The 27,596-nt window shown below is 34.8% G+C and overlaps 3 protein-coding genes across 7 annotated transcripts; 1 reads left to right on the top strand and 2 right to left on the bottom strand.

Annotated features, from left to right (window-relative positions):
- nmdyn-D7 (nucleoside diphosphate kinase homolog 7) lies at nucleotides 1-23,866 on the bottom strand. 4 transcript variants are annotated; one of them, XM_089727747.1, is made up of 8 exons: nucleotides 23,540-23,866; nucleotides 23,101-23,360; nucleotides 6,065-6,345; nucleotides 5,815-5,976; nucleotides 5,393-5,591; nucleotides 5,069-5,314; nucleotides 4,234-4,347; nucleotides 1-2,850 (listed from the first exon to the last, which is right to left on the bottom strand). In XM_089727747.1, exons 2-8 carry the CDS (start codon nucleotides 23,119-23,121, stop codon nucleotides 2,710-2,712), a joined length of 1,164 nt encoding a protein of 387 aa, XP_089583873.1. In that variant the 5' UTR covers nucleotides 23,122-23,360; nucleotides 23,540-23,866; the 3' UTR covers nucleotides 1-2,709. The 4 variants fall into 4 exon arrangements, with proteins under 4 accessions (XP_089583873.1, XP_028040798.2, XP_089583872.1 ...); XM_028184997.2 differs by lacking the exons at nucleotides 23,101-23,360; nucleotides 23,540-23,866 and adding an exon at nucleotides 6,421-6,952; XM_089727746.1 differs by lacking the exon at nucleotides 1-2,850 and having other exon boundaries at nucleotides 3,024-4,347.
- Nucleotides 16,596-24,429, top strand: LOC114250909 (nucleoside diphosphate kinase 7). 2 transcript variants are annotated; one of them, XM_089727749.1, is made up of 6 exons: nucleotides 16,596-17,427; nucleotides 17,726-18,003; nucleotides 18,906-19,067; nucleotides 19,996-20,194; nucleotides 20,417-20,662; nucleotides 23,861-24,004. In XM_089727749.1, the coding sequence occupies exons 1-6, from the start codon at nucleotides 17,425-17,427 to the stop codon at nucleotides 24,002-24,004; spliced, it is 1,032 nt and encodes a 343-aa protein (XP_089583875.1). In that variant the 5' UTR covers nucleotides 16,596-17,424. The 2 variants fall into 2 exon arrangements, with proteins under 2 accessions (XP_089583875.1, XP_028040801.2); XM_028185000.2 differs by lacking the exon at nucleotides 16,596-17,427 and adding an exon at nucleotides 24,096-24,429 and having other exon boundaries at nucleotides 17,586-18,003; nucleotides 23,861-23,974.
- Nucleotides 24,014-25,686, bottom strand: LOC114250911 (ARL14 effector protein-like). Its single transcript, XM_028185001.2, has 3 exons — nucleotides 25,243-25,686; nucleotides 24,990-25,133; nucleotides 24,014-24,351 (listed from the first exon to the last, which is right to left on the bottom strand). The coding sequence occupies exons 1-3, from the start codon at nucleotides 25,320-25,322 to the stop codon at nucleotides 24,270-24,272; spliced, it is 306 nt and encodes a 101-aa protein (XP_028040802.1). The 5' UTR covers nucleotides 25,323-25,686; the 3' UTR covers nucleotides 24,014-24,269.
- Nucleotides 25,687-27,596: the final 1,910 nt, after the last annotated feature.

The raw sequence follows: 27,596 nt of genomic DNA on the forward strand, positions 1-27,596 counted from the left end.
AAAAGTATTTTTTTATTCGTATTCACAAAATTTTTGGTTTTTACAATTAAACTTTTAAAATATCATTTCATCATTTGTTTCTCACATGAATAAATACATGCATACATTGATCACACATAATTCTTACTAAGTACATAATTATTACAAAGTAAATTTTATTAATTAAATTTGAAAACGCTTCTAAATCAAGAACTATTATTACATATACAATAAAAAAATATAAATATTTGTGAGTTCAATAAAAAAAACCAAAAGGATATCGTATTTCGCAGACCGATTTGTATTCAAAACTTCGAACATACGAGATATATATATACGATATATTTATTCAAGGCGACGCATCAACAATAGGTACATAAACAGTGAGTGATATTATATGGCTATCCGGTTAAAAAAAGATAGTAGTCACCTACGAAATGATAGTTTCAATTTGAACTTTGAACCCGATTTCGAACTTCGAACTTCTTTTAAAATATGTACCTAATAAATTTTATTTTAAATTAAATTAATGTTTGTTTCTCAAATTCAGTGTTAAAAATTACTTTTGCCAGTCATTTGTGCTTTGGCATCGATCTATTAACAGCAAGTACATTTCGTTTCAAATTTCACTGTTTCATTTCATTCCATTCTAGAAACTTCGGTTTACCTCGGATCTCCGGCTATGGAATGAGCTCCCCTCCACGGTGTTTCCTAAGCGCTATGACATGTCCTTCTTTAAAAGAGGCTTGTGGAGAGTATTAAGTAGTAGGAAGCGGCGGATTGCTGAAGTCCATGGGCGACGGTAACCACTCACCATCAGGTGGGCCGTATGCTCGTCCGCCTATAAGGGCAATAAAAAAAAAAGATCTGAAGAAATGTAAACGATTTCGGAAACTGCTCAATCTCGGACCATTTTCGATTCAACAGTAAGTAGCGTTCATTGTAAATGTGATAAAATCGAAAATAATTTTAAGTGAATACCATAAGCGAACAGCAAAACCCCCGAGGACCTGTTAAAACTGGTCCTAAGCTAAAAATATATTTGTATTTATTTGCATAGCATAGTCTACATGCAGATGACGCAACACGCCCTCACACTGTCCGACATACTTTTACCTGCGAGTTGAGATTGAAAACTTCCCTTCTCTTTCTTTTCGCAATTTACAATCTCAATTTAAAATCTCACAAATTAAAGGTTTTGTCAAGAAAAAGACCAAAGACCAAAAAGACCACTTTTTTTATTCTTCAACTTCAAAGACTTCAACCCCTCCTTCATAAATGCCGTTGATCATCGTAAGGTATGAGTTTAAAATCAATAAAATCAATTTGAATAACGGCTAACAAAACAATCTAGATCTTCTATTGGATTAATAATTTTAAATAGTGAATTAAAGCATAGTAATAATGTTCACTACTTATTGTTTTTTTACTAATTTTATATTATTTTCTATTACGTGTTTGTCCATTTTACTTCATGCTAAATTAAGTTCCAACTCATTATATCTTAAGCTTCCTTTAAAAGATGACATAGTTTTACCAAAATCAATGGTAATCCTCTATTTAGGAATGTACTAGTAGGAACTTTAATACTCAAATAAATCTATTTTAAAAGGTTATAAAGGTGAATATTTTTCAACTTAAATATCAGCAAAACGTTGGCATTTGATTGAATGTCAAATTAACTGCCAAGTGGTCTATGAATAATTAATTAATTAATACCAGTAGATTTAGTTTTATAAAAATCTAGTAATGATTTTATATTTTTAAATTCGTTTTCTTCATAAGATCTGATTTTTTTATAGGTTAGATTCGCAAAACAAAGTTTTGTGCATGTATCTGTCATGGTTATTACAACTCGACCAAGCTAAGTTTGTACCTCGCTCCGACCGCTTCCCCCCTCACCTTCCCGAGATCGCCCTGCCGCGTCAGTACGGTTAGCATCTTTGTCGCCGACACGCGTCATACGAGTTTACGTCTCCCTATCCGTTGAATTTTAAATATTTTAATTGTTCTTGTTAGGTTTTTTGTTGAAGTTTAGTTATATTAACGGACTATTTTTGTCAAGGTTTTGTTGAATTGTTGTTGCTGAACGGTTAACGTTCATTTTTTTTTTACTTCGAAAGGATTTTTGTGAGCAACAAAAATGAAAGGAAAGATCATACACAGTGAAGGGACAAACTCCTGAAAAGGAAACATAAAGAAAAATTATTACTGAGCAATTGGGATACAAATTTAAAAAGTGCAAGAATGCCCGGGTGTTAATACAAAAACCCGATATCGCTATATTCTAATGTACCTATGTATAATATATTTGTTAAAAACAATAAATGCAAAGTAAAATCTAACAAACATTTGTTTATATTTTTAAAGTCATAGCGAATCCTTTTTTCAGACCATACCTAAGCGTCAGTGTGACGTAATCGATGCGAAGTGCAAACTTAGCTTGGTCGAGCTGTACATCAGTGGCGACCATAAAAACATGGATTTTTTTTTGTTTTTATTATTAATTTAATCTGGAACTTTTTTTACTTTTTAATGAATATGTATGAATTCGTTTGAAAAGCTACCGCTCTTCTTCTAATTTCCATCCAAATCTCAGGATATTCCTGAGATATAATTAATATTATGTATTTGATTTACAATTCTTTATTTTGTGGATAAGATCATACCTATCGAATGAGTAAATTTTATGAACGTGTTTGTTTAATAAGTCGATAGTTTATTAATTCATTATAATGCTAAGATCTTGAAAAAGTATTCAACTTCTAATAATCCATCTTCTGCTAAATCGCTACAATGAACTGCGTTTTGTACTTTCGTTTTTCCCAACTTTGCTCTCAGGGTATCCGGTCGAAGTAATCTTGCAATCTCCTAAAGTGGAATATGAACATCATGAATTAATTATTCAAAACTATAGGCGTGTACGCTTTTTAAGATTACAGAGATTATAAAAAAATATTGTATTTCAGTGTTTTCAATATTCATTTGTCGAATACACAACCACAAAAATAATATAATGCAAGACGTGTAGTCCATAGACATGGTTTGTTTTTTTCTTTCTTTTTCTTCATTTATCTATCTATACATACAGAAACAGCTTACGGGTACAAGCTGCGTATTCAGTAGCGACTAATTACACGGCTTATCTGCACGTGTTTACAAAATTTCATGATAATCGGTTGAGTAGTTAAAACGCATAAAAAGCCAACAAAAACACATTCACCTTTGTAGTATTAGGATAGATTCAATAACGTATATTGCTTACTTTAATTTTATTACATTAATAGGTGAACCAGCTCACAGCCCACCCGGTGTTATGTGGTTTCCAGAGGCCATAAGCAATAGTGATTTTAAATCATGAGATTTAATTTTCAATTGCATTGCCTGACGGCTTTCCCACCCTTTAAACCGAAACACCTAAATGCTTCCCGATTGAAATAGGCAGATAGCGGTTCGATACGTGCGGGCCTACAATACGCTCTACCACTAGTAGTTATTTTAATCACTATTTCCTATGGGACAAAATCTATTTTTCATTACGAAGACCATGAATTCGGGTTTCAGGTATGGCCCGGACGTGTATAAATGTCTATTAACTTTATTTCGTAATTAATGGAAGAGATTTCGACTCTACGACCATCTTCTTAAATAGTTCTAATCCTGTTCGGGTGTAACTGGAAAAGCCCCTTAGATTACCAGCGAATAGATGAGGAAAAAATTACTTCTAATACGGTTTTGTTAAAGTTAGAAAGAAAATGGTTTTAAAACTCCCTTTTGGACGTAAAAAAGGTCTCGTAGTATTATTACTAATATTATGGCAGCTGTACTATTGTATTTTAAACTCGTTCGTGAGAATTAGTATGTGATTGTGATTGACTGAAATTACTGATATTAATTTTGGCACGTTTGAAAAAAAAAGTGAGTATTTTTAATGTGACGAACCTGCGTGCGCCGATGTATAACAATCTAGTTCTTTATAAGGATTGTTTAGTGTAAGATTTAGGACTATATTAATGTAGGTATTATTTATTGGTAAAATTACATATCAATAAATAAATATATTTATGAATTTGTATAGATGAGTACACAAGCATGTGCATACACCTGATTTTATTTTAGGATGGCGCATGAATACCTTTTCAAAATCGAATTCAGCATTTCTGGCCAGTTCTCAAAAATTTCATTAACCATAGATGTGGCAGAACTTATAACCCAATTGGATGTATACAATAATAAATTATTAACAGTACTTACAGGATCAGAAGGACCTACTAATTTTCTAAATTCAACAGCAGTGTTAACATTTTTATTTTTCGCTACTATTTCCATAGCCACGCAAGGGCCACTCGACAATTCTTCAACCATACCCTGGAAAATTCAAGTATTTTAAGGAACTAGAGACAATTTATTTTTTTGAATTGCCTAAATTGGTAAAGAAGCTTGTGTACAATGGTTATCAGTGACTATAGACAACCGAACCTAGATGCTGCCACCCAACTTGAGACATGACAATTATATAGTATAATGGCTGTGCCAAACTTTACACCAGATAACATGACCGTTTTAGTGACAGAAATAGGGGAGATATTAGTGCGTATCTGTGTGGGTTTAGTACATGCCTTAGCAGGAATAAGCACTTGTTGATGATCTCAGTACGCTGGTGAAATACTCTTAGGATGCTGCCACACATTCTCTGAAATTCTTAAGCAACAGCAGTGTCTTCAGTTGTAAATATCAACTAAGGCATTCCCGTTAGTCGACTTTTACAACAACCTCAGGAAGAGATATTGGGTGGTGCTATTTTAAACCTTAATGCTGAACCAGCACTTGTTTTTTTTTAAATATATACTTACTGAATATAATATAAGAGATACAAATTTATATTTAAGGCATAATTTAGTGAAATTTTACAACTTTTCATAATTAAGTGAATTTAATTTAACAATCTTTAAAATATCTCTAGCTTAAGACATACTATTGTAATAAGACATACTATTGTAATAAGACATACATACATTATCATAGTAATGTGAATGTATTAGACATAAAATAATTTTACTAAATAAAATCAACAATAACTAAAATTTACCTTGTATTCAGGTACAATGCCTTTATATACTTCATAAAATTCAGCTGCATTAATATTTTCAACAATCAGCATGTAGAGGGCAGTTACATTAAAACCACCCTTATCAATGGCTTCCAAAGCAGCACCTAGTTTTCCCTCTAGTATTGCATGAGGCTTTACTATACAAAGGGTGCAGTTAGAGAGAGTTGCAGTCAGACAAAGTCGTGTCGAATTTAGAGGTGGAGGTGGAAAAAAATATTCTATATCCTAAAAATATCACGACTATTAACATAACATCAATATTATTTTAGATATTTTCTAGTCACAAAAAATATTTTCAAGTACCTCTATTGCCGATTCTGATGAGCTTGATGCATGAACACAATTTTTAACAGGATCCTTACCATACAGTGCTCTTATTGTCCCTATTTCAGCCTTTCTTGGATCTTTATCACCAAGGAGTTCAATACATACTAGTACTGCATCTCTTCCAACTAACTCTAAACCATAAACCATTTCCCCTGTGAGGTAATCTAAAAGAAACCTGAAAATTGCAAAATATATAATATTATTTTCTAAGAAATAACTAAATCCAGTTTCTACTACTGTATATTTGACCTAATAATTAAGAGCATTACAAAACTTTAACACGGTTCTGGTATTAAATATTAAAACAATTCCTTATATCCTTTTTAATGTTATTGTAGTTAGATTATGGTGAAGAGATTTTTAAAGTTGCATTTATAACTTAAATTTATACTACTTACGGAAATGTAGGATCTGTGACCTGAGATCTATACAAAATATTAATATCTTCAGCAGTCAGTCGTGATTTCTTCATTTTTGTTACCCGCAAACCATGCTCATGAAAGTGACTTAAAATTTTACCAACGATTTCAGTTGGAAGGGGTTTAATCATAGCAAAAGTTCTGTAAATTGAAGATATGTTATATTAGATTGATATTGATATTTTTATAATAAATAATGTGATTAATTGTATTTAGTAAACCAACTTACACTTGCATTTCATTGTGCAACTTCTTTCTTGTATGGTCACAAGCGAAGTCAATTATTTTTATAAGACGACCTAATATACTTAAAGTACAACCAATATAAAACCTATCTAAAGTTACACCATTTACTTTAACTCTTTTCACAAACGTTTTTCGACTTTTTATGTCATACATTTCTATAGTATCATCAGAAGGGTAGTAAAAAATGTTAAACCGGCGTTTTAAATTTGCTTGATTGTCATACCATTCGCCAATGAAAGAATATTTATCAGCGTAAGATTCTTCCTGCAAATGTATACCCAAAAATTTATTAATTTATATGGATTGGTCCTGTTGTAACATAAAATTAAATTTCTATACCATTGTAGAATTTCAAAGTTAGGTTGCTACAGTTGTAATTCAAAGTTTGAAACAGTTCCACTAGATACAGTAAACAGTAACTTGTCATAAAATCAACAACTGTGACGTGAATGTTTGACAGCACTTTCCAAACAAACACCCTTTATTCATCTATTGGACAGACAAAGGGAATTTGCCCATGTTGTCAAAATGCTAAAATTGTTCTGAAATGTCTTCCAAAATTCTCTCATTTAAAAATCGACTGAGACTTTAATATCCTACCAGTTCCTAAAGTTTTCAAGACGACTATGGCCAAGTAGAAGTCGGAGCACGCTGCCGACAAAATAGATAGATAAAAAAAAATTGACAGCTGGTAAAGTAACTTCTGCAAGTATAATCTCCCACCACTGTGCCGCATCCAATGACTATTAAATAACTATAACTAGCTGGGAACAAATCACACATCGTCATTCGGCTCTAAATTAGGATTCCTTGTGTTATGGATTCCATAGACTAACATACAAACATAAATACGTTTAAATATAGAAATCGGCGCAACTAAGATAACTGTTTATCTTAGTTGCCTAAAGATAACTGTTTCCTCAATGTTAAAATTGTTAGATAAGTCCGCGCGGGTGGGTACCACCACCTTGCTTATTTCTGCCGTGAAGCAGTAATGTGTTTCGGTTTGAAGGGTGGGGCAGCCTTTGTAACTATACTTGAGACCTTAGAACTTATATCTCAATGTGGGTGGCGCATTTACGTTCTAGATGTCTATGGGCTCCAGTAACCACTTAACACCAGGTGGGCTGTGAGCTCGTCCACCGATCTATGCAATAAATAAATAAAAAGGTGACGGTAATAAGTCCAACGCAAGGCAACAATTGTTTAAGACGGTATTCATGAACAAACCACTTTACTGTTCTACTATAAATACGAGTTACTTTTGGCACACAATACTCGTCAGGTTTCAGCCCTGTGAGCTCACCTACTAGTTAGGTGAATCTAGAATAACCCCTCGAAGTTACTAAAATAATAGGAAAAAAAATATCATAACACAGTCCGACTTTAGAAGCCGAATGATGTGGAGCTCTCTGTGGTTAATGTTGTACACTTGAAATTCATTAAAAGGAATTCATTGGAAAAGTGAGTCTTAATTACTGTCACTATGGAAGGCAATGATAACGAATAAGAGAATGGCAGCAGCAACGCTGACGTCATCATCTTCAAATACACCATGGATCCTCTCCATCATATACATATATAGATAATATAGATAATAAACACCCAAACAAAGAGAAAACAAGCCTGTTCATCACACGAATGTTTGGCCGATATGGGAATCGAACCCACGACCCTCGGCGCAACAGTGAGGGGCACTAACTACTGCACCACCGAGTCAGTCTTATAGTCATGGCTGGTCCTAGTTTTTATTTTTTTAAGTAGTTATTACTAGTGACCTGTGTGCTTAGTGCGAGTTTTGTAACGTTCTCACTAGCGAGCCAGTTTGCTCAAATTTGTATGCAATTGGAACAGCGCCCCTAGCGGCAAACGTACTCGGTGTTATTTTGTGAGTGCGAGTTCATATTAACGTTGTGATCTCGTAACCGAGTAATTTTACCGAAATGAGTACTACGAATGACATTTGTGCGAGTGCGTGTTACAAATTAGTGGATTTTAACGTTTCGATCGAGTATTTCTTTAGTAGTTTTATTTTTCCAACTAGAGAGGCAAAAATATCATGCCATAGAGCCTAATTTTTTTTTATGAAAAATGATAATATGGAGTGAAATGGATTTGATTAATTTGAAGCATTAATCAATTGGCATGGAATGAAATGAAATGAGATCAGATAATATGGGATAAAATATAATCTCTGCAAAATGCTGATTATATACTGAGATTTTTTTCAGTGGACCTTTTCGAAGACTTCGAGAAGCTACGTCCAGCGGTTTTGTTTAATTTTTTTAAATTTTCGCACTTTCACAGATACTAAACAGTTAATAAACCCACGTTACTTTGTTATTGCACAGATGGGTGGACGAGCTCCCGGCCCACCTAATCTTAAGTGGTTACCGGAGCCCATAGACATCTACAACGCAAATGCCGCCTCCCACCTTGAGATATTAGTTCTAAGGTCTCAGTATAGTTACAACGGTTGTCCCACCCTTCAAACCGAAACGCATTACTGCTTCACGGCAAAAATAGGCAGGGTGGTGATACCTACCCGTGCGGACTCACAAGACGTCCTACCACCAGTAATTACAAAAATTAATTTTGCGGGTTTGATTTTTATTACATGATGCTATTCCTTTACAGTGAAAGTCAATCGTAAACATTTGATAAGTACGTATTTCATTAGAAAAATTTATACCCGCCGGCGGGATTAGAACACCGGTGCATTGCAAGATACGAATACACCGGACGCCTTAACCTTTAAGCCAGGACGGTCTCAAAATTACACTTATACACGAAGAAATATTAAATACGCATTAACTAAGAAACATTAAATAGACAAAATAAAACAATTCACACAATTTAGCTCCTCGCAGTCCCTCCAAAATGTCTTTTCACCTTTTTTTCCTAGTTGTTCAATTGTAAATGAATAAATCAAAATCAAATCGAGTTTACGTTCTATACGGTGAAAAATGAAGAATTGTGAGTGTGAGTTGAGATATGCTACTCGCTTCGCAGGGCGTTTATTCACCGAGAGCAGCAATAATATTATTTCTCGTATATTGGTAGCACGTGATGTTTTGGCATTAGACCGTCTAAATGAAATACAACGCATTTTAACAGCATTTTAATGAGAACCAACCACTTTCAAAATTATTCGGGTAATGTCACGTGTTCAATACTATTTTGTACCTTTAGAATTAAAGTGGCTCAACCCAAAATTCTTAGTTTCTGGTAAACTTCAATATTGTAATACAATAATTGTATTTTTTTAGTTTTTCGGTTTAAACACTTTAAGGCATGCCATTTTATTTGAAAAAGACAGAAAGAGTACTTTGTCCTTTTCTAGACTAAAAGAGACTGTTTAATTTTATAAGCTGATAGAATAATATAGAAAAGAATAATAGGATACCCTCTAATCGTCACATTGGAAAAAGGTATGGCTTTATCATTTTATCATTTAAATTATTTTTTATTGCACTTATAAAACTAATTTAATTTACAATATGTAACTACATATATCTATAACTAATCCGTACTTGTCAAATTCCTCATAAATTGTCAATATTCTTAATAAAATTCCTATTAATAATATACAAGTGCAAATGTTGAGCTGCTTGCCAGAAATGATATAATAGTGCTTTGTTTTTTTGTTGTTTCCTTGTAGGCTGCCTGTAAAAATCTAAATCTGTGTGAAAGGCAATAAATGATTTTATTATTATCTACTAATGGTAGTCCAGTGGTCGAAATTTGACCATAATTTATTTAAATTTGAAGTTTGAACATTATTATAGTTCTATTGTCACCTTTCTATTATCATCATTTCTATAATAATCATTGCTCTATGTCGCCAAGGCTACATTATAGAAAAATAATATTAAAGACAAAAAATATTAATCTATTCTCAATTTGACCACAGATTGATAAATCAATAAACAAAAAAAGTATAAATGCATGTGTGTGTGTGTGTGTCAAATACATGGTAATGTGTGTAAGGTTTTTTTATTCATTTAGTTTATTTTTTTATTGTTTATGCACTATTAAAAAAAAAAAATTAGCAATCTGCACTACTTCTCTATATTCTCTATGAGTGTGGGAAATTTCGTACTTCTCCGTCCGCGCAATTTTCGTAAAAAGGAGTCCAACATTTTTGCTGCACGTATTACCTACTTAAAATGTAGGTTCTTAATAATAATACATAAGTGTTTTGAAATATAAAACGAATCTTAAATTTTTTAGTTATACCACTTCCATTCTAAGGGTGCAATTTCGTAAACAAACTTTGCCGTAATGGCGTAACCTTTAAAATACACGAAAACTGCCCAGCATAAACATATTTTTTTAGTAATTTTAATAGAAGTATTAGAATTAGAAGTTTATTATAGAATTTATTTAATTGTAATTACATATTTAGACATACTTAACATAATTAATCGTGGAATAGGTAATTATTGCAGCTTTTTTTAATTAAAGAAATTATGTTTTACATAGGTTTAATCTATTACCCGTTGAACGTTTATAAAATGATTGTATTTACGGTAATAGTGTTGATGATCTTCATTAGGTGGCTCAAATATACTAAAATTATTACGAGCATCCATCCTTATTTATAAATGTGTAAAGAAGCAAAATTATTATTACATTGTTCAAATTTCTATATAATTTATAAATATAAATCTGTACGTATGTACCTGTAAATATGTATATTGCGCGCGCGCGTGTGTGTGTGTGTGTGTGTGTGTGTGTGTGCGCGTGTGTATGTGCGTGTGTGTATATATTTCTATAATAGATAGATACACAGTGTGCAATTCATTTCGAAATTATTCTTGCCCATCTAATGGTTGTCTGGAAGAGATCACTCTTAGCGATAAGACCAAGAAAAAATGTTTCACAATATTTATTCATTTTGTGTACAATAAAGAATACTCTTTCACTGGTGGTAGGACCTCTTGGGAGTCCACACGGGTAGGTACCACCACCCCGCCTATTTCCGCCGTGAAGCAATAATGCGTTTCGGTTCGAAGGGTGGGGTAGCCGTTGTAACTATACTGAGACCTTAGAACTTATATCTCGAGGTGGGTGGCGCATTTACGTTGTAGATGTCTATGGGCTCCAGTAACCACTTAACATCAGATGGACTGTGAGCTCGTCCATCCATCTAAGCAATAAAAAAAAAACAACTCTATCTCGCTCTCTCTCTCTCATCAAACAACTCTTTAAAAAAAAGCAATGATTTAATAAGAATTAAATGAAAAAGCAAAGAATTAATATGTATTTACAACTAGCTAGACGTCTATAAAATTTTCTAACCGAAAAAATATATGTGTATAAACCATTAGAATAGATAAAACCTTAAAAAACAACATTATTATTAAAAACGAAAGAAAAAATCTTGATATTGTATTGGTTTCACGGCAAAATTTTTAGTGACTACTTAACTTGCTTGAAAGTGAAGAAATACTCTCAAAATCCATTAATTTGCAACTCGCACTCGCAGATACAATAATCGAGAGCCTCACTTCGGTAAAGCTATTCGATACATGAGACAGCAACATAAACAAACCTTCTCTCTCCCACAAAATGAGATTCATAAGCTTACCACTAGGTGGCACTGATACAAACTCACACAAATTAAACATAACATTAACATCGACTGAGTAATTAAAAAAACTCGCACTAAGCACAGGTACATTACCCATTACCCGACTAATTATAAATATCGTTAGAAAGCTTGGCATTTCAATTAAACGCCTTAAAAAAACCTTGCGTGTTACCAATATAAAAGAAAAAATTATTGCTTCTCAAGATGAATAAACGTCCTGCAAATCGAGTAACTCGCACTCAGAGCTCCGCACGTTTCACCGTGAAGAGCGTACACTCGATGCGAGTCATTCGATTCGATTTTTGAAACTCGCACTAAGCCTACTGGAAGCATTTCCAATGTCCCCAGGACAAATAGGCGTGCTGGAGCTCAACCAGGTGGGCTGGAATTTACTTAGCTGCCGGAGAACCTCCTACTATGACTTACTGTGACCTATCTACTCAAAGGCAGGTAATTCACGAATGCATATACTATCAGTAGGCTTAGTGCGAGTTTCAAAAATCGAATCGAATGACTCGCATCGAGTGTACGCTCTTCACGGTGAAACGTGCGGAGCTCTGAGTGTGAGTTACTCGATTTGCAGGACGTTTATTCATCTTGAGAAGCGATAATTTTTTCTCTTATATTGGTAGCACGCAAGGTTGTTTTTTAAGGCGTTTAATTGAAATGCCAAGCTTTCTAACGATATTTATAGTTAGTCGGGTAATGGGTAATGTACCTGTGTTTAGTGCGAGGTTTTTTAATTACTCAGTCGATGTTAATGTTATGTTTAATTTGTGTGAGGTTGTATTAGTGCCACCTAGTGGTAAACTTATGAATCCCATTTTGTGGGAGAGAGAAGGTTTGTTTATGTTGCTGTCTCATGTATCGAATAGCTTTACCGAAGTGAGCCTCTCGATTATTGTATGTGCGAGTGCGAGTTACAAATTAATGGATTTTGAGAGTATTTCTTCACTTTCAAGCAAGTTACGTAGTCACTAAAAATTTTGCCGTGAAACCAATACAATTTCAAGATTTTTTCTTTCGTTTTTAATAATAATATTGTCTTTTAAGGTTTTATCTATTCTAATGGTTTTTACACATATATTTTTTCGTTTAGAAATTTTTATAGACGTCTAGCTAGTTGTAAATACATATGAATTCTTTGCATTTTCATTTAATTCTTATTAAATCATTGCTTTTTTTTAAAGAATTGTTTGATGAGAGAAAGAGAGAGTGAGATAGAGTATTCTTTATTGTACACAAAATGAATAAATATTGCGAAACAACATTAACAAAAAAAAGAGTACAATTCTTGGTCTTATCACTAAGAGTGATCTCTTCCAGACAACCATTAGATGGGCAAGAATAATTTCGAAATGAATTGCACACTGTGTACCTATCTATTGAAATATATATACACACAAACACACACACACACACACACACACACACACACACGCGCGCGCGCGCGCGCGCGCACACATATATATACATATTTACACATACATATATACAGATATAAATTTATAAATTATGTAGAAATTTGAATAATGTAATAATAATTTTGTTTCTTTACACATTTATAAGTAAGGATGGATGCTCGTAATAATTTTAGTATATTTGGGCCACCTAATGAAGATCATTAACACTATTACCGTAAATACAATCATTTTATAAACGTTCAACGGGTAAATGATTAAACCTATATAAAACATAATTTCTTTAATTAAAAAAAGCTGAAATAATTACCTATTCCAGGATTAATTATGTTAAGTATGTCTAAATATGTAATTACAATTAAATAAATTCTATAATAAACTTCTAATTCTAATACTTCTATTAAAGTTACTAAAAAATTATGTTTATGCTGGGCAGTTTTCGTGTATTTTAAAGGTTACGCCATTACGGCAAAGTTTGTTTACGAAATAGCACCCTTAGAATGGAAGTGGTATAACTAAAAAATTTAAGATTAGTTTTATATTTCAAAACACTTATGTATTATTATTAAGAACCTACATTTTAAATAATACGTGAAGCAAAAATGTTGTACCCCTTTTTACGAAAATTGCGCGGACGGAGAAGTATGAAATTTCCCACACTTATAGAGAATATAGACAAGTAGCGCAGATTGCTAATATCTTTTTTTTAATAGTGCATAAACAATAAAAAAATTAACTAAATCAATAAAAAAACCTTACACACGATACCATATATTTGACACACACACACACACACACACACACATGCATTTATACTTTTTTTGTTTATTGATTTATCAATCTGTGGTCAAATTGAGAATAGATTAATATTTTTTGTCTTTAATATTATTTTTCTATAATGTAGCTTTAGTGACATAGATAGCAATTATTATTATAGAAATGATGATAATAGAAAGGTGACAATAGAACTATAATAATGTTCAAACTTAAAATTTAAATAAATTATGGTCTAATTTCGACCACTGGACTACCATTAGTAGATAATAATAAAATCATTTATTGCCTTTCACACAGATTTAGATAATTACAGGCAGCCTACAAGGAAACAACAAAAAAACAAAGCACTATTATATCATTTCTGGCAAGCAGCTCAACATTTGCACTTGTATATTATTAAATTAGTATAGATATAGTTACAATATTATTATTGTAAATTAAATTAGTTTTATAAGTGCAATAAAAAATAATTTAAATGATAAAATGATAAAGCCATACCTTTTTCCAATGTGACGATTTGATTGTATCCTATTATTCTTTTCTATATTATTCTATCAGCTTATAAAATTAAACAGTCTCTTTTAGTCTAGAAAAGGACAAAGTACTCTTGCTGCCTTTTTCAAATAAAATGGCATGTCTTAAAGTGTTTAAACCGAAAAACTAAAAAATACAATTATTGTATTACAATATTGAAGTTTACCAGAAAATAAGAATTTTGGGTTGAGCCACTTTAATTCTAAAGGTACAAAATAGTATTGAACACGTGACATTGCCCGAATAATTTTGAAAGTAGTCGTTCCCATTAAAATACTGTTAAAATGCGTTGTATTTCATTTAGACGGTCTAATGCCAAAACACCACGTGCTACCAATATACGAGAAATAATATTATTGCTGCTCTCGGTGAATAAACGCCCTGCGCATCGAGTAGCATATCTCAACTCGCACTCACAATTCTTCATTTTTCACCGTATAGAACGTAAACTCGATTTGATTTTGATTTATTTATTTACAATTGAACAACTAGGAAAAAAAGATGAAAAGACAACTTGGAGGGACCGCGAGGAACTAAATTGTGTGAATTGTTTTATTTTGTCTATTTAATGTTTCTTAGTTAATGCGTATTTAATATTTCTTCGTGTATAAGTGTAATTTTGAGATCGTCCTGGCCTAAAGGTTAAGGCGTCCGGTGTATTCGTATCTTGCGATGCACCGGTGTTCTAATCCCGCCGGCGGGTATCAATTTTTCTAATGAAATACGTACTTATCAAATGTTTACGATTGACTTTCACTGTAAAGGAATAGCATCATGTAATAAAAATCAAACCCGCAAAATTAATTTGCGTAATTACTGGTGGTAGGACGTCTTGTGAGTCCGCACGGGTAGGTATCACCACCCTGCCTATTTTTGCCGTGAAGCAGTAATGCGTTTCGGTTTGAAGGGTGGGACAACCGTTGTAACTATACTGAGACCTTAGAACTAATATCTCAAGGCGGGAGGCGGCATTTGCGTTGTAGATGTCTATGGGCTCCGGTAACCACTTAAGATTGGGTGGGCCGGGAGCTCGTCCACCCATCTATGCAATAACAAAATAAAGTTGGTTTATTAACTGTTTAGTATCTGTGAAAGTGCGAAAATGTAAAAAATTTTAACAAAACCGCTGGACGTAGCTTCCCGAAGTCTTCGAAAAACTCCACTGAAAAAAATCTCAGTAAATAATCAGCATTTTACTGATATTATATTTTATCCCATATTATCTAATCTCATTTCATTTCATTCCATGCCAATTGATTAATGTTTCAAATTAATGAAATCCATTTCACTCCATATTATCATTTTTCATAAAAAAAGATTAGGCTCTATGGCATGATACTTTTGCCTCTCTAGTTGGAAAAATAAAACTACTAAAGAAATACTCGATCGAAACGTTAAAATCCACTAATTTGTAACACGCACTCGCACAAATGTCATTCGTAGTACTCAATTCGGTAAAATTACTCGGTTACGAGATCACAACGTTAATATGAACTCGCACTCACAAAATAACAACGAGTACGTTTGCCGCTAGGGGCGCTGTTCCAATTGCATACAAATTTGAGCAAACTGGCTCGCTAGTGAGAACGTTACAAAACTCGCACTAAGCACACAGATTAAAATCGCGATCTACTGGATATTGGCAACATAAAACAAGCCGAAAACGCGACTGCATTGTTCCAATTTACCTGAATTTTCGACATTACTTCATTTCACAAGGTGAATGACGATTTATGGCATACGTGTTGCAGTGTCTGTGAGACTACGTGCCACTTTCCAATAAAACCAGCTCAATAAAAATTTATTGTTATTGACACAACAATTTTACTATTCTACAAAAAGAATTGATTCTGCCACAAATCAGTCAAACGTTTAATGATTTAAGTATTGAACAAGATCTACTGGCAATGTAACGAACATACAAATTCCCACATTCGCACAATCGATTCGATTATTCGATCAAAAGTAATTTTATTGTTGAACAAAGCACAGCTGTTTTTTTTTTATTTCAACTTCCTCATGAAACTTATAGAAATGGTTTTTAAAAAAATAATGGGTCACTGCCTTTTTAAATATTAATAAAGAAAATCTTGTCCGTAAACAAATTTTTGTTTGCGTACAGCCTGACAAGCTACATTTTTAAAATCACTCTGTTCATTTTTTAATTATCGACTAAGCAATGAAAAGTTATTTTCTGGCGGGAGCGCTAGGTGATTTGTCTTTTGTGAATTAAGTGTTTCTTTAGTAGTGAACGTAACAATGGCTTATGAAATAATTGCTGGATGGACTGGAACAGCAGTCGTGTGTTACAGTTGAGAGAGTGCGAGAGCCGTTGTACAGTAAAATTAAGATTTCCATCTCATGTCGCGGAGAGCGTGGCAGAATTCACGTTATGATGTTTGTAGGTTCCTATATCCGCTTTACACCAGGTGGACTGTGAGTTCCTTCACCTAAATATCTGGTAAAAAGATCTTAATTTCAATCGGTATGGTTTCCTGCCATGGTCTACGCGTTGGTCGGTCAATACTGCACGCATTTCCTGATATTCTAATTTAATAGAAAATTTAGTTCGAAAATAAAACTAAGTATAGTGTATTAATAACAAAACGCATGCAAGAGAATGTCCTTTTTACTTTCTGTTCCTCTCGTAATACCTGTCATAAAATCAATTGAGCAACCTCTGTGGCGAAAACAATATAAAAAGGATAATATTCGGTGATTATATTTGCATTCGTATGTATTTGCCAATGCGAAAAATCCAACATTCGGTAACACCACATAGGTCTATGGTCAACACTAAGACGTATCACATAATAATGACATATATACATTATTCAGAACAGAGAGTTCGTTTCTTTGATAAAAAGATTGTGTTAATAAAACAGACTACAAAAATAAACGCAATTTTTTTACGGAATTTTAAAAGTATTTTAATAATAATTATACTTGCTATCGTATTGACTTCAACTTTTCATACTTTTGTTACCTAACAAAAACAGGTTGATATCGATAGCAATGGTGAGTACTTAATGTAGTTTAATTATTTTTAATGTACGCCGTTTATTTTCCCTCCTTCGAGGCCATTTAATGAAACAAAAAAGTAAACAGGGGGCACCATTGATTGTAGTACCCAATAAGACGGGTCTGAAAATAGGACGGAAAATAGAGGATACAGCCATCAAGAACAAATTATAAAGAAATAATAACAATCATTATTATGGCCGGAGTTGCATTCTCAAACGTTCGGATTGACATCCCGGCTGGTCTAATTATCGAATGTAATATGAATATCAAATTAATAACTAATATTTCACAGGTATACGACTTCTTTGATAAATATAGTTTCTTGTGTGAAATGTATGATGAGGATGCTGACGAAATAAAAGATTTAACCCTCAATTATTTTCCATTTGACAATTCGGTTCAAATAATAGACGCGAAGAAAGGCAAAAATGTTTTGAAACGAGTACAACTACCACCATTAAATTTAGATATGTTACAAATCGGTAATATAGTTAATATATTTTCAAAATTATTATATATCAAGGATTGCGCTCCTGCTACTCGGAAAACGCTTTTCAAAAATGTGCAAAGGTTAGTTAATTCCTTTAGATAACTAACGGAAAAATTCTGCAACGTTCTCTACAACTGTAGGTAGTAGGTATTCTAGTAGCCTGATCAAGCGATGCGCTGCTTTTACATGGGGGTGGTGCGGTCTATGGCTCTGAACGGAGGTCTCATCATCATCATCATCATCATCAACAGCCCACAGTCGTCCACTGCTGGACATAGGCCTCTCCCAATCTACACCACTGAGCCCGATCTGCGGCTCTCCTCATCCACTTCTTGCCGGCCACCGTGTGGAGGTCATCGCACCATCTAGCCAGGGGGCGTCCCACGTTACGTCTTCCGCTGCGCGGTCTCCACTCGAAGACCCGTCTGCTCCAGCGATCGTCAGTCCTACGGCATATATGGCCAGCCCACTGCCACTTCAGCTTGCTCATATGAGGCCAGTCCCTGACCGGAAAAATAGGGATAGTGCTTCAGAGACCGCACGATGTCATCACGGTAAGGGTCTTCGAGGTTTTTTTTTATTGCTTAGATGGGTGGACGAGCTCACAGCCCACCTGGTGGTTACTGGAGTCCATAGACAACTACTACGTAAATGCGCCACCCATCTTGAGATATAAGTTCTAAGGTCTCAAGTATAGTTACAACGGCTGGCCTACCCTTCAAACCGAAACGCATTATTGTTTCACTGCAGAAATAGGCAGGGTGGTACCTACCCGCGCGGACTCACAAGAGGTTCCCTCAACATTTTTTTAGACGGCATGCGTGTCGGCGTTCCTCTGATCTTGGAGAGTAATTATTACCGATGTAAAGTTACCTATTTTATTACAAGTATGCCCTTGTTGCTTGCTAGGTGTACTTTTTTAAACAGTAAATGTGTAATTATTAATTAGAATTATGTATTATCAATACATTCCTTTCATTAGTACATTTGCCATGATTAAGCCGATAGCTCCAAGTGAACATGGTAAAATAATCACATTCATCATGAAAAATGGTTTTCGCATAGTTCGAATGAAAAACGGCAAAATTTGCAAAGAATTTGCAATGGAACTTTACCAAAGCATAGCCAGTAATAATATGCTACCGTAAGTTTTTATCCGTTTTCTTAAAAAATAAAGTTTGCCACAATAATCCAAATTTTAATGTTACCTACAGTTAACACTACATATGTACCTATGTATATTAATTACATACAGGCAAGACTACACAGCCAAATAGAACTCAATATCCTCGTATAATAACAAAATTCAAATGGGCGAATTTTATTACTTTTAGTTTGTGTAGAAAACAGAGAAAATGTTCATGAAGCTAAGGGATATTAAAAAAAGGTGATAGCTTCCAGTGTGCTTAGTGCTAGTTTTTTAACGTTCTCGATAGCGTAAAAGTTAGCTCATATTTGTATGGAATGGGACCGCTAGGGGCGCTTTTCCAACTGCATACAAAATTGGGCTAACTTTTACTCTATTGAGAACGTTAAAAAACACGCACTAAGCACACAGATCTTAAACTTAGAACTAATATCTCAAAGCGGGTAGCGTGTTGTGGCCGCCGTTAATTACATATCCGGCGCAGGCAACGGAGCAACGCAAAGCCAGTGTAGCCCAAACATGTCTTGTCGGATCCCCGAATCCACTCTCGGTGCTTTTAGACTCTTCAAGCATCTGTCACCATCCTCGTCGAATTTGTCAATTACGATGAAAAGTTCGGCAAGCACTTTTCTTCGCCGGGTCTTCTTAGTCGGCCGTGATTTCGATCCGGTGATGAGATTCTGCGAAGCACTGCTCTTGCTAGGGCTAGTGTTAGCAACTTCTCCCAGGATGAGTCCGTGAGCAATCTAACCCGTCCGCGAGAACCTGATGTAGCCCCATAGGCTACCAGCGAGTAGATAGGGAAAAATGTTTACATAGTATATTTATTTGCTTTTTAGATTTTTGTAATGTAAATAAAACACTAATTTTAAAATTTAAACAATAAAAACTACTGTCTCAATTTCGGTGCGTTTAAATTTCGCAGGATAATCATAGATTATGTTACTACTGGTGAAGTTATAGGACTAGAGCTTGTTGCACCGAATGCAGTTACAAAATGGCGACAGTGCCTAGGAGCTACAGACCCTGCTGAAGCTGCCCCTGGAACTCTGCGAAACCTTTATGGCGAGAACAAACTGAAGAACGTAGCACACGGCTGTAATACACCTGAGGATGCAGCAAAGGTAGAAACAAGATTTAAATTAACAAGTGAATTCCGATGACGCCGATAACTTAACAAACACCAGGTTGGACGTAAGATCGCTCATTAGTACTTACAAAAAAAGCCGGAATGAATGAGCTTCACAGCGGAAACGAGCGGAGAACGTCATAAAATACGGGCACTTCAATATATACAATAGTAATAAAGTTTTCTTCCGTTATACTATATTACTGTCTTTCCATAGATGTTGGAATTATTTTTTGGTTATGAAAAAGGAATACCCAGGGTTCCATTTAGAGCTACATTCAAAAATTGCACATGCTGTGTTATTAAGCCCCACGCAGTAATTGAAGGAAATATCGGTTCTATTTTGGAACAAATCTCAACCTCTGGAAAATTCTTTATATCAGCTATGGCTATGTTCTCAGTTAAGCTTGCAAATGCAACAGAATTTTTTGAAGTTTATAAAGAAGTCCTCCCTGAATACGAGGTAAGTACCTAATTAAAGTGATTTCAAGACAACTTCAGGGACATATTTAAGGGATTCACAATGAAGGTTTTTAACTTAGACTTTGTTTAATAATCACCAATTTAATTGTAATCTTCGCAAACACCAAACGAACCAAATTCTAAAAAAGATCATAATATTACCCTCCTCTTTCGGCAGTCGGGGGTAATTATAGGATGAGAATATTTGTTTGCTTAACTTATTTTTCATTAATGCTTCTTTGGTATTATTTTTGGCCCTCTAGCTTCTAAGCTTATCCCATTCGTGCTCGTTCGGGTTTAAATCGTGCGGACGACCTAGCCATCCTATAGTATTGATTTCAGCGTCTCGAAATTATACGACAACTAAGGCCGCAGTTTGGGGCCGTGCATTTTCATGCGCATAAACAAAATTTAACTCCTATCGTCCCCTAAATGAGTGTAGTAGGATAGCCTTGAGCACGAACATCGTGTGGTGCGTCAAGTCTACTCGCTCAACATTACATGTCGATCACGACCACGCTGACAACAGTACAGAGTAAAACGATTGAGAAGCAGAAGACAGGAGAAAATGCGACTACATCATCATCTTTATCCTGCCCTTCACCCAGTCACCTGGGGTCCGCGCAACATGTTTTCTCCTTCCATACTCTTCTATCATATACCATTTCTTCGCTCACTTCCCTCTTACCCATATCGTCTTTCACGCAATCCATCCATTTCTTCTTAGGTCTACCTCTTCCTCATTATCCTTCCACATTTATAGTTAACACTCCCTTACCAACATCATTTTCATTTCGTCTCATCACATGTCCATACGCGCACTTCTCAGCTTCTCTGTTACAGGTGTCACTTTCAGACTTCCTCTAACATATTCATTCCGTATTCTATCTATTCTCGTTACTCCACAAATCCATCGCAACATTCGCATCTCTGCTGCATGCAATCGCCTTTCATCCGCCACTTTTGTTGTCTAACAAGCTGATCCATACAAGACGGCAGGCCTTATTAAGGTCTTATATATCTTCCCTTTTAGGGGAAGAGGAATGTGTGAGTCACATGTGGTGCCCGTGACCTGCCGCCATTTCATCCATCCTGCGTCAATTCTGTGCCTCACAGTACGATCCAGTTCACCGTCGCTTTGAATAACAGACCCTAGGTATCGGAAGTCTTGACATACTGGCAAAGGTGCTCCGTCGAGAGCAATGAGTGGAAAATTGGAGAGATCGCCAAAATCACAGAACAGATGTTCGGTTTGCGATCTGCTGATGTTTAGGCCAACACTCTCCGACTTACATCGCCATTTCTCCAGTATGTTTTGGACCTCGAGCCCGTTTTCTCCGACGAGCACTATGTCATCGGCAAACAGCATACACCAAGGGGGCTCTTCCTGTATCTCTGATGTCAAGGCATCCATCACCAGCAGAAAGAGATAGGGACTTAGCGCAGACCCTTGGTGTAAGCCCACTGCCACATTGAAATCGTCGGAATTCCCGGCGGCGGTTCGTACATACGTCCTGGCTCGACTGTACATGGCACAGATTAACCTCACATACTTACCAGGTATACCTTTCTCATTCAATGCCCACCACAAAACTGCTCTAGGTACTCGGTCGTACGCTTTTTCTGGATCAACGAATACTATATGCAGATTCCTATGCACGTCGCGATGTTTTTCGCACACTTGGCGGAGTGCAAATATGGCGCCCGTTGTCCCGCGACCAGGCATGAACCCGAACTGGTTTTGAGTGATCTCACTTTCATCTCGCAATCGCTTTTCTATCACTTTCTCCCAAACTTTCATACTATGTGACATAAGCTTTATTCCCCGAAAATGCGACTACAATTTGTTCCAAAACCCATTCTCAACGACGAAGAGTTCCATACGTGCCCTCATAGAAATATTTCAACATACACAGTTGTACTGAGAGTACATCTCCCTCGGGCGTGCCCACACTTTACTCCTCCATCATCTCACTTCAAGCATAATCGGAACTAGTTGCTTATAGGACTAAGTCGCTATTCCAACTTTCGTGATTGCCAGAAAAATTAACTGTAACTGCTGTATAGTGTATAGCTTGTTGCAAGACAGGGGCTCTGGATGGCGTTTTTATCGATAAGATGGATGAACGAGCTCACGACCCGCCTGAGTCCGATGATCATCGATGATGATCGCTTAAACATCAACCACGTTACTACCGCCACTCAATCTCAATTTTTACAGTGCAACGGCAGTCTCCCCGTTCAAACCGAAACGCATTACTGCCTCACGGCAGAAACAGGCACGGTGGCATCTACACGTGTGGGCTCACAAGACGCACTGCTACCAGTAATTACGCAAATAAGAATTTTTAGGGGTTTTACTACACGATGTTATTTCTTCACCGTGGAAGTCAATCGTGAACATTTGTCAAGTATGTTTTTCATTAAAAAAATTGGTACCTGCTTGCGGGATTCGAACATTGACAGAGTTGCATCGCTCAATACAAATGCATTTGGCGTCTTATCCTTGGAGCCACGACTTCAAAACTGTGAAGTTCGCAGTGTGAACTTATTGCCGCTGATGTCATTCTTCCTCACACCGTTTTTGTGTTTACTTAAAATAAACGATCATCTCGAACTTCCTGAAGGTTCGTTTTTATCTTAGAAGTTAGTTTTTTTTTTGGCCTGCTAACCAATTGAACTTCTAATATAAGTAGCATCTACATGAGTTAAGTTTAGAACTGGCATTTTAAGTTTATTAGCAGTAACAATGCACACGATAAGAGAGGCTAGCCATCTAGGCAAATTAAAAATTGAAATAAAAACCTATTTAAATATTAAAAATAAATAATTTGGACAATATAAACATTTCAAAACTTTAATTTTTTTAAAAGGATACTATTTATGGAAAGTACTCATGACAATAACAGCACAAATGAATCCTTTTTAATCTGTAATTTTGAGATAGCTACTAGAAGTTTAAGGATTAATTAAGAAACTCCATGAATTTTGTCAAACTAGAAAACACCAGTCCATTTCTTTGCATGGGCACATATGAGGTGACTAAGAGACTCACTGAAGAATGGGTAGTTCATGGTGGAATTCTAGGCAGACACTGTACTGTTGATAAGTTGATGAATATGACAGCCTTTGAACCAATCTTGGAACCAGGTAGTGTTAAAAACTAGATTCACAACTTAATTTTTATTGCCATTTTCAGGCAATGTGTATTCATTTGGCTGAAGGGAAGTGTGTTGTATTAGAGGTAACAAGCACCAACCTTGAATTGAATAGCGTTTGTGAATTCAGAAAGATGTGTGGACCTAGGGATCCTGTAAGATATTATTTATTACATATTATTTAACAAACATAATTTAATTTATTTAAGAGCTTTATTTTTACCAAAAATTTTAACACTATTTAAATTCATGAAATTTTAATTTTTTAAAAACTAGGATTTGTGTCGTCAACTGTACCCAGAATCCATCAGAGCTCTCTATGGAAAATCTATAGTACATAATGCTGTTCATTGTACTGATCTTCCTGAAGATGGTGAACTAGAAGTTGAATATTTTTTTAAACTTGTAGCTAATGATTAAATATGTTTTATTATAATATTATATTTCCAGTTACTTGTTTTTGTAATCATTTTTTACAACAAAATCATTTCCCTCTATTTCAATTTTGTCATACATCCATTTTCTGTTAATTCTGAAAAAGAATTTAATCTTAGAATTATGTGTATAATTATGAATTACTATTTTAAATAAAGATAAATGTTTAGTGAAATACACCTTTGATTTATTAAAAGATCAGTAAGTTAATTTTTTTAATTGCTAAAAGGAGTAAATGAGATGAGATCACGAAATTTGTGCATTTGCCGTCATTAAAAACTTGGGATATCTACATACCACCTTAACTCATAAGATCAAAGTGTTGTAATAACAGTTGTCTTATACTTCAAAGGGATACTCATAATTGTTTCATGACAAATTGCTAAAATGGTAACAATCTTACCTAACAAGTCCACTGTATGTGTCACTGCTTATAATTATGCAATTTAATAAATTTTACAGGAGAGTAGTCTTTAAAAAAAAAGTTTTGATTGCATCTACAATGTAAATGCCGTCACCCACCTTGAGACATGAGTTCTCACTTTTAACAGTACAAAAGCTGTCTTACCCTTCACGGCAGAAATAGGCAGGGTGGTGGTACCTACCCGTGTGGACTTCTAAGACGTCCTACAACCAGTAATAAGTGTTGTACCACGGCATTTATCTTTAACTGATATCCATGATTATTTTGAAATATTAATTATTGTTTAAAATTAATATATGTATTGTTGATACCTGCACTCATGGCCACATTTATTGGAATTGCAGTTTGCACATGGAAAATGGCATCCAGGACACTTCTCATCGAGGCAATCACACAAGTCTTTGCCAGTTTCAGCAATATGACCGTGGTCATCATAAATTCTCTTCACTTTTCGACTGCAACATTAGAAATTTTGACTATTAAATTGATGAAAATATATTTTAATATATTAATACATATTCAGACTTCAACGGATTCAATAGAATAGAAATTGTTTTAACTTACGAAGTGAAATATTTTTTCCTATTTGCTTTTCTACGTTCACGAGCTGAATTTTTAGGATCAAAATTATCTAAGAAACGCATCTTTTAAAAAGTATACATACATACTACAAACACAAAATAATATTTAAAAAATATTCTCTTCCGCGCGTTATTACCCGAATACAAACGATATTAAACTATAATTAACCCACTGAGCTTCTTGCCCGATCTTAGTGGGTTGCGATTTCGATCCGGTGCAAGATTCTGCGAATCCTGCGACTATTTTTGTTAGGCCTAGGGTTAGCAAATTCTCTCAGGTTGAGCCAGTGAGCTCACCTACCCATCGGTGAGAAGCTGAAATAACCAGCTACCAGCGAATAGGTAGGTAGGGGAAAAAATGAAAAAATCTCAAATATAATAAGTGTTTAATCTATGTGAAAAAATATTTATTTCTTTGTTTTATATGTGTGTTTTTTATAAGGGATTTTATGACCTGGTAACTAAGACCTTTAGGTCTTAACTTTTTTATATGAAAAATGATATTATGAAATTAATGATTATTAAGAAACATGGCATGAAACGAAATGAAAAGGAAATGAAATGAGATAATATGGGATGAAATATAATCTCAGTAAATGGTGGTCATTTACTGAGACTTTTTCAGTGAACTTTTTGGAAGATCCCGAGAAGTTACGTTCAACGACTTTGTTTCATTTTACCACATTTGTGCACTTTCACAGATACTAAATAGTTAATAAACCACCGTTATTACACATTTAAATCCGAAGAAACACTATTTAGACAAAATAAAACAATTCATACAACTTCACTTCTCGCGTTCCCGCCAAAAAGTTTTTCTATGTTTTTTTAAGGGGTTTTATGACCTGGTAACTGAGATCTTTAAGTCATGTCTTATTTTAATTTAGATTCATATTTTTATGAAAAATTATATTATGGAGTGAAAAGATATGAAGATGATTAATTTGAGACAACAATCAACTGGGATGAAATTAAATGAAATGAGATGATATGGGATGAAATATAATCTCAGTAAAATAGTGGTCATTTGCTGAGATTTTTTCAGTGGACTTTTTGGAGGATCCCGAGAAGTTAAGTCCAGCAGCTTTGTTTCATTTTCCCACATTAGTGCATTTTCACAGATATTAAACAGTTAATAAACCATCGTTATTTTTTTTATTTTTTTTTATTGCTTAGATGAGTGGACGAGCTCACAGCCCACCTGGTGTTAAGTGGTTACTGGAGCCCATAGACATCTACAACGTAAATGCGCCACCCACCTTGAGATATAAGTTCTAAGGTCTCAGTATAGTTACAACGGCTGCCCCACCCTTCAAACCGAAACGCTTATTATTTTTATTACTGCTTCACGGCTGAAATAGGCAGGGAGGTGGTACCTACCCGTGCGGACTCACCAGAGGTCCTACCACCAGTATTTACGCAAATTATAATTTTGCGGGTTTGATTTTTATTACACGATGTTATTCCTTCATCGTGAAAGTCAATCGTGATGAACATTTGTTAAGTACGTATTTCATTAGAAAAATTGGTACTCGCCTGCGGGATTCGAACACCGTTGCATATCGTTCAACACGAATGCACCGGACGTCTTATCCTTAGGCCACGACGACTTCATATTACGCATTTAAACCCGAAGAAACACTAAATAGACAAAATAAAACAAATCACACAACTTCACTCCTCGCGTTCCCGCCAAAAAGTCCGTTTTTCTATGTTTGGGAGCTTAATGCACAGATTAGCTAAGTCAATCCATAAATAAAATGTAAAAAATATGCCATTTATTTGCTTTACGGCTTACTGAATTTGGCCCCCTTTTTTTGATTTTCGAATTTTTTTAATTTTTAATTATTTGTCCGTCGTTGGTTCGTTAATGTTCGCGCGTAAAAAAAAGGTTGTAAATACGGCCGTCAGCCATTGCCAGCTGACTGACAAAACCAGCGCCGCGGCGCATGCGCAATGTAGACGTGAGGTGATGATTTGCTTACTAGATATAAAATAATAATTTCGAATTTAATTGTTTATGATCGAACAATCACCAATAGTCGTCGAACAAACAATAATTGATCAAAATTAATTAATCTGAGCGATAAAAACAAAGATATCTATTAAGAGGGGCCAATTGAAGGGTGATCATTTATTTAATTAATTATAAGTAAAAGACGAACAAATAATTTTACATTCGAACATTGACGAACAAACGACGGACAAATAATTAAAAATAATCCTCGGTTCCCCTCCAATGTCCCGGTGATTTTTTCTTTTAAATTTCCACTCCTTTTTTTACGTATTTTTTTCTTCAACAAGACAAGCCCTCTTTTGAACAAAACCTTTATGGTT

The sequence above is a fragment of the Bombyx mandarina genome, chromosome 05, assembly GCF_030267445.1.
Source record: "Bombyx mandarina strain Sakado chromosome 05, ASM3026744v2".
NCBI lineage: Eukaryota > Metazoa > Arthropoda > Insecta > Lepidoptera > Bombycidae > Bombyx > Bombyx mandarina.